At 44.3% G+C, this 7,785-nt stretch overlaps 1 protein-coding gene across 6 annotated transcripts in view; it reads left to right on the top strand.

The window, feature by feature from the left end:
* Positions 1-447: 447 nt before the first annotated feature.
* ZDHHC14 (zinc finger DHHC-type palmitoyltransferase 14) overlaps positions 448-7,785 on the top strand; it is a 108,395-nt gene continuing 101,057 nt past the window's right edge. For 5 of the 6 annotated variants that reach the window (XM_042878506.1, XM_042878489.1, XM_042878514.1 and 2 more), the window contains exon 1: positions 909-1,825. In XM_042878506.1, coding sequence (XP_042734440.1) covers positions 1,575-1,825 — 251 coding nt within the window. In that variant the 5' untranslated portion in view covers positions 909-1,574. Of the gene's footprint in view, positions 536-908; positions 1,826-7,785 lie in introns of those variants that run through there. The other variant, XM_042878481.1, reaches the window with a different exon arrangement.

The following is a 7,785-nucleotide window of genomic DNA, read 5'->3' as shown; positions in this document are numbered from 1 at the left end:
GGGGAGTGCTCGCGCGGCATGCTGGGATTTGTAGTCCCTTCCCCGCCCTTAACTTGCACGGAGCAACTCGGCGGAGGGGGGCGGCAAAACTACAACTCCCAGCGGCAGGAGGGGCGCGCCCTGAGCCCGCCCGGCGAAGGAGGGAGGTCCCGTTGGGTCGGGCCGCGTGGGCAGGGCTTCTCACTGCCTATCGCTCCCCCGCAGAAGTCGTTTGCCTTCGGCCCGGGAGCTCGGGCCGGTAGGACGAGCCCGGGGCGGACGGGAAGCATCGCTTGGGGCTCGGCGGCGCGAGCCCGTGGCGCTCGCGTGGGCAGGGGGAGGCGAGGGCTGAACGGGCCGCCGGCAACGGGCCCGCAGCGCGGGCGCTCGGCGTCCCTGCGAGCGCTCGGAGCGGGAGCCGCCTGCCCCCCGGCCGGGGAGGGGCGGCCTGAGGGCGGCGGGGTGCGCGCCGTGCGGTCCCTGCTCGCCGCTTCCCGCTGGAGATGAGGAGGCGGCCGCTGCTGCCTCCGGGTCTGGCTGCGGGGGATAAGCCTGGGTAAAGGCTCCACCGATATCTTTTAACGGAGGCGGGGGTGAAGCGAGGTCCCGGCGTGCGGAGGGGCTCTGGGCAGAGCGAGGGCCGGGGGCCGGGAGGATGGTAAGGGGCCGGCGGGGTCCCGGCACAGCTCTCGCCCTTCGCCCTTCTGCCGCTCAGCCCCGCCGCCTCCCCGCGTGCGCGGGACCGAGGCGGCGGTGGGGACCTGTTGTGCCGGGGGAGGCGGGGGCTGCGGCGGCCGGCGCCGCCCGGGGCGCGGGGCGGGGACGCGGTTCCGCTCGGCGCCGCGGCGGAGAGGGGGGGATGAGGCGCTGCCGCCCGGCTGCCCGCCGGCCGTCCGCCCGGCCCCGGCCCTGAGCCAGCGGCCGCCGCTCCTCCCCGGCCGGAGGGGAGAGCCGGGAGGGAGCTGCAGCTGGAGCCGCGCCGCGCGCGCTGCTTGCTTTTTCTTTCTTTAATGATTTGTTACGCGTGTCTCTTGGGGGAGCGTTTTAGCAATGGTCATTTTTAGCAGTGAAATCTGCTGCGCGAAGGAGGATTATACCAAATCGCTATGAATGATAGACTCGATTGCTAAACCTTGCTTTGGCCAATCTCCTGACCCGCGGAGAGAGCTCTCGGGGTATGCGTGGGAAGGAAGAAGCACCCTCCCCTTCGAAAATAAACTCGGAGAAGAAAAAGACTGATTTTTTTTATTTTATTTTATTTTATTTTTGGACAGCTGAGCTGCTTTATAATTTTTTTTTTTTTCTTTTTGGTCTCGTTTTGTCAAAATTTGCTTTACAAAGGATTCCCCTACATGATGGTTTTGTAACTGGTGGAGGAAGGAAGGACCCCTTGGAAGCGTTTGTGATATGACATCTTTGGTAACTGAAGAATTAACCCGTGTGTGCATAGTGCCCCTATTGCTGCTGTGGTAGCAGAACTCATTTTTTTTAAGTGGGACTGGAGGAGAGTGCTGCCTCGGTCAGCAGGAGCTTTGCACAGATTTATATCCCGTGTACTTCTTGGTGGGGTTCTCCCCACACAGTACTCTCTCTTGATGACACCTGGAGGTGGCAGTGGGCCCATGAAAGACTGTGAATACAGCCAGATCAGCACACACAGCTCTTCGTCTCCCATGGAGTCTCCCCATAAGAAAAAGAAGACAGCTCCCAAGAGAAAATGGGAGGTTTTTCCTGGAAGGAACAAATTCTTCTGCAGTGGGAGGATCATGATGGCTCGGCAGACTGGAGTCTTCTACCTGACTCTCGTGCTCATCCTGGTCACCAGCGGGCTGTTCTTTGCATTTGAGTAAGTGACATTAAAGTCTTCATATCTTCACACTTTGCCTGTTATTATTTATCTGCTGTCTGAAAGCAGTAAGAGGGTGTTTATCCAGATGTCATAGAGGGTGCCGGCTGACATTGGCTAACGTTGATTTATGTAACTGAAAATATCATCCGGTAAGATGTTGAGTGTTATGCGCTGCTGTTCAGCTCTGTGCAAAACTGAGGTTTGAGGCTGAGCGTGGTAGGGCTTTTGTGCTGCAGATTTCCAGCTCCTGTTGCAGGAGGAGTGTACAACAGGTTTGGGACTTTGAGACAAGAGATAGCTGCTTGTCCCTCATTTGTTCTTCTGAGAATCAAAGCTGACAGATGTAAAAATACCGGCCCATTGTCACAGAGCCAAGCACAAGAGAAGCAGTATCTTTTCGTTAGTTCATAAATGAGCCAGTTTTTATTTTTCCCTCTTGAAATCGTTTAACAACGTGGGGACAAGATTTCCAGATTAGTAGGAAAGAGGCAGAGCTGTACAATTCTATACCTACATAGCTGTCTGCCAGTAATAGTGTTACTTTCAGTGTATGATGGTAACAGCGGGCTATGAGTGTGATCTTATTGAAACTTACATTTGCTTTAGATTTTTAGATTTATTTTGTAAGCATACTTCTAGTGTCCTCTTAAGGCCTTTTTCTGTGAATCTTTAGGAATCCTTTCTGTCACTGTCAAGTGGATATGCAGCTATAGCAAATCCAAAATGCTGATTATTTTTTTTGTACTTATGTTGGGATAGCATAATTAAGGATGCACGATGATAAAGAATTAGGTACTTGATATAAGAAATGCCATTCATCTTTTTTTACTCTAAATCTCAGAATGCAAAGGTGCTCCACCTGCTAAAATACTTTACTACAAGAATTACTGAATTCCTTTTGTAGCGCTAGTCCTACTGCAACTTAAAACAACTGTAGCTTGTTTTGTGGTTTGTGGCTGAGAAAATAGAGGTAGGCTTGAACAGCCTAGATTACTATGTGGGGTCTTTTAAAGAAGATAGTGATGCTAGTGAACTCTAAATTGTGCTGGTTAAACAGACATCCGCTAAATGAACGAGTAACGTTTGAGAAGATAAAAATGCTCAGCATGTGACCAGGGGTTAAATATATATACATGAGCTTCACAGATGAATTGTCTTCTGTGGACTCCGGATGACTTTAGAGGGATTTGTTCATTGTAAATCTTCTGTAGACATTGTGGAACTTCTTGAGTATCCTCTGAGTAGTTGGAATAACATGGTTGATGTTGTGTCTGCTTATTGCAAGTGTGCTTACTTTCCTGTTTTTAAGGAGGTATCAAATGTACCTGCTGATGGTACTGCATCAGGAGGGGGTACTGCTCTCTCCTGTTTGGTGTGGTTGGGCCTCGTTTTGAAAACAAGGGCTGACACCTGCCTCTCTATGCAGTCTCATCATCATCAGTGAACCCTCTGAGGGGAAGTTCTGGACTTTGGCAAATACCAGAATGTAAATGTAGGATCGGAATTGTAATGCTTTATAGTCATGGTTGTAAAACTTATTTGTTAAGCAACAGCTTACAGTTTTTTTTTTTTTTTTTTTTTGATGTATTTTAAGAGTTGAATCTTTTAGAGATAAAGGTTCTCTGCAGTTGCATGACTCAGAACTGTTAATGCAGGAACAGCTGGTAGCTGATTTAATTACTGCTGCTGGTTATGCACTCTGCCAGAGTCAAACACCACCACTGTGTTTAGATTATGGCATTTTGGTATAAAATTGCTAGAAGTCTTGAAGCAAAGACAAATCTTCGGCTTCTTATAATTACGTAAAATTCTGTGCATGTATACTACTCTTTGGTCACTCTTGCATTACTTGCATTCTCATTTTAAGGAAAAGAGTAAAATGAAGAGAGTATGGCAATGATACTTAAAGACCAAGCCTACTTTATTATGACAAAAATTAAGTGGTACTTAGACTGAAATTATACCTGTCTTCTGAAGACTAAATCAAAAGCAACCACACCTACCACCACTCCAGCCTTAAGACTGAGAAGTGTTCAGCATGCTTGTGGTTTTTGAACTAAGGCAGGTTGATAACCTCATAGGAGAAAAAGGGAGCTTCTTGTTTAGGCAGTTATTGTTAGTGTTATTCTGAAGCAGTTTATAACTGTATCATTTGTTAGAGGTCTGAAGTTGCTGTTTAATGATAGGTTGAGAACATCTTGAGTTAAATGTCACTTCTGTTACTTGACTGATTGATTGGATTAGGAAGCTGCTACAGAATGGGATGGAAATGTTTCACTCCTTTGTGTACATATGGACGCAAGTGATTTCTAAACAGATGTATGCCTTGTTTATCTGAACTGTTAGGTGAAGCTGTCATTGAAGAGAAAGATATGGTGTATGTTTTTGTGATTGATCTTCTTGCTACTATTGGGAGAAATGATTTTGCTCACTTAGATTGTAGAAACTGGGAAATGCATACTAACTTCCAAGGTCATTCCCCATTTGCAGATAGAACAGGGGGAGGAGGAAGGAGATAAATATGACAGCTTAGTTCTGAGAAAGTGTTGTGCTGACACAAACACTTGATCCCTTATCCTTTTGGTTTCATTTGTTCCTCTAACATCGTTTTCTCATACCTCTTGTTTTACTCTGACACCCATTCATCCTGAGCTGCCTCATGCTTTTGACTCATCGCCAGGATAGAAATGCATTTCTCTGAATCAACAAATTGTAGCTCTCCAAAAGCAAACATACATAATACATTTTGACCTGTATAGCTTTTGACATGTAACCATGCCTTTGAAATTTTCATGTTTCTTCACGTTTGTGCTTCTGTGCTTTTTCCTGCTTGCTTTTTTTCCAAGCTCCTGCTTTGTTTTTATTCCTTTTTCTCAGTTGGTATTTCTCTCAAATATTCCAAGTATGTCACAACTTCTTCCTTTTATCATTTCACTCTTTCTCATTTTCAAAGAGGTAAGCCAGAATATGCTTTAAAAAAAAAACAAAACAAAACAAAAAGCAACAAAACAAACAAAAAAACCCCCAACAAATAAATAGAAATCTTCCAACACAATAAGCTTTCCATCTGCAAAAATATAATTGCTGCCCCTGGCCCCTTCCGAAGTAAGAGAATGCAAATAAGCAGTTTCATCTGTGTAATCTGATTATTAAATGTAACATGGTATACTGCAAGTACTTTTGGGACTCAACAGAGATGCTGTGCTTGAGGTACTCCTACAATTTACATGTTCCAGAATCCATAAGATTAAAAGACTAGGCATCACAATTTACTTGTCTTTAAATTTTGAGTATGTTATTTTATCTTGGAATTACAATTCCTGACTCTATCAGCATGGTGTGGTTTTTTTTTTGTGTTTTTTTTCATCTTGGCTTTTTGTTGTACTTCCCATTGCCTTGTGCCACTATACAGAGGCATGTTTTTATAGGAAACTGATTGGTGCTCATGTGGAAGTATCTGTATGACCAGCTTGGAAAACAAATTCATTTCCCTAGAGCAAAGGCAGCATCAGTAACCAAAGGGCAGATAGTACTGCTGTGCCAGGCCCATCCAACCACTGTATTTACACTCATGTAAAGTTCTTTATTGGTGCAATAAAAGCAGGTGAAATTAAGGCACTTCACATTTACTGCTTTTATTCAGGTAAGTATGCATACTTGCAGCAAGAGGGAAGAAACCATCATGCTTGGGGTCATTCAGGTTACTGATTTTTTTTATTTTTGTTAGAATAAAGCAAAATGGAGGCTGAATGGTTTACTTAAGACAGTAGGATGTATAAAACAGACATCTTATTGAATGGCAAATATCATATAGATGCAGAAACTTCAAGAATTTGGAGCTGCAGTAGATGGGCTTTGCTGCCGGGAGCCACCCTTGGCTGCCAGCATAGCTCCTTCATGGAGCAGGCATGGGAGGGAACATGCCTGTACCTGGGCTGCTTCATTTGAAGTTTCCAGTTGCAGGTGGATGTAAGTGAAGATGCTGTTCAGGCACAGTCAGGTTTTCTCCTGTCAGCTCGGTTGCGGGGTCAGTAGCTCCGGGAGGAGGTTGGAGCAGATGGCTGGGTGCCGGCAGGGTTGAGGCAGTGCCGCGCTCTTCTCTGTAAATGTGAGCCAGAGCCCCATCACTTCTGATATAATGTGACACTTGCACTGATTCAACCAACTAGAGATTTTCTGAGCTAGTTAAAACTTGATTTTTGTAAGCATTTGTGTAATTGCACTGTTTTCCCAAAGACAGATGCTGGAAAATTATTTAAACTGAGATTGAGCATGTGCATATGTGTGTACTAATCATTGCTTCCTATCTGCTCGTATGGTTGCTGGCAGCTCCTCCCAGGCCTCCCACTTTGAAAGCCAGCGCGACTGGAGGACATCCATGAGTCACGCTTTCTGATGTGCTCTAGATGGTTCAATATTGGATTTCTATAGCATGTGTTATGGTAAAGCAGTGCCACTTGCTGCTGCTCTCTGTGATGAGCCTCAGTGTGTAAACACTGATGTTAGCAAGCTGAGTGCTTTCACCAGGGTATCGATGAGCATCTTATGACAGGATTTCTGCTCTTGTGAGGTGAATTCTTAGTATGAGGTTGTATCCAAGGATGTGGAATGTCCTCCATCTCATAACCCCCCTTTATTTCTCTTCCTCTGCTTCTAAGATGAGCAGGTTACTTGCATCTTACAATGACCACGTCCTTCAGCTGCGTGTTGCTGCGTGCTACTGGTTGTGACTTCAGCTGTTAAGGCAACTATAAGCCTGCAGAGCACTTCCTGATGAAGGTGTCAAGATGGCTTTTAAAGTAAAAACTGATGTAAACTAAAATGTCTGTGCAGCGGAAAACTCCATCCTTTCCTCTATGGAAGGCAGTGGGTGCTTGATAGTGCATACTGGCTAGTTTTCCCCTAGTTTTTTTGCTCAAAAAACATTGTTAAAAAGTAAACGGCAGTATTTGTTTGTCCCTTTGCTGTGTTAGTGAAGAAGATTTGCAATACAATAAACCTAATCTTTTGGGTTAATTTCTTTTACTTAGTTTATATTATCTGCTGAGTGATACAGCACGTTCATAATGCATTCTGACCAGATGTTGTTTATTCTTTATGCTTAATTTACCATGAAAACGTTATCTGTCAGAATCAAATATCTTTCAGAGCCAAGATGTATTTCATACTTGTTTTCCTTGACAAGTGACTTTCCTTTCCTTGGTCACGAACAGCTTCCTTAGTTTATCTGTTTCTCATGGATCTGTGCAGGTATATTCCCTGTAGTGAACGGTTCTGTTCTAGTCTGTTTTAGAGCAGCACTTCACTGGGCAGGTACATTTGTTTAAGCTTTTAAATTTGCTTTGAATGAATTAAATGATATAAACCAAAATCCTTTTACTCAGAAGAGCACTAATAGCGTTTGATATTAGGTCATGCACTTCTGTGTTTCAAGGCTTGGTCTTTTTATCTGGAAGTGGATAATTATTCAATTATTCTTATAATTATTCTTCATTTTTCAGAGTAAACTTTGAGGATAACCAAAGTGTAACCTCTCCTATATTTTGAAAGTTGTACCTTTAGTTCCTCTGAAACTGCAGAGGCATTTTATGGTTTTGTAACCATAAGTGAAGTGGTACATGTTGTTTGTTTTTTTTTGTTTTTGTTTTTTTTTGTTTTTGCATGCTTTGGATGGCCTCATACTGCTCCATGGAGAAATCAAATTTTAAAAGACCAAAAATTATGTTTAAGGTACTTCTTTCTCACATACAGTTCTACTTACATCTCAGCTTCATCTTCTCCACTTTCTTCCCCACCCCACACTTTGTGGGAGTGGAAGGATATGAAAATAGAAAGTATAACTGTGTGTAGGAAGTAATGTTGGCTTTGAAGATGGAATGTCCCCTAAAGACCTTGAGGAACTCTCTGTACAGCTTAGGATTGTTCATATATGTGCTTCTGTGGAGTAAAATGGGAAG

The sequence above is a fragment of the Lagopus leucura genome, unplaced genomic scaffold (genome assembly GCF_019238085.1).
Source record: "Lagopus leucura isolate 7727_CA_CO unplaced genomic scaffold, USGS_WTPT01 Super-Scaffold_73, whole genome shotgun sequence".
NCBI classification, from domain to species: domain Eukaryota; kingdom Metazoa; phylum Chordata; class Aves; order Galliformes; family Phasianidae; genus Lagopus; species Lagopus leucura.
This window is presented reverse-complemented; position numbering and strand designations above follow the sequence as displayed.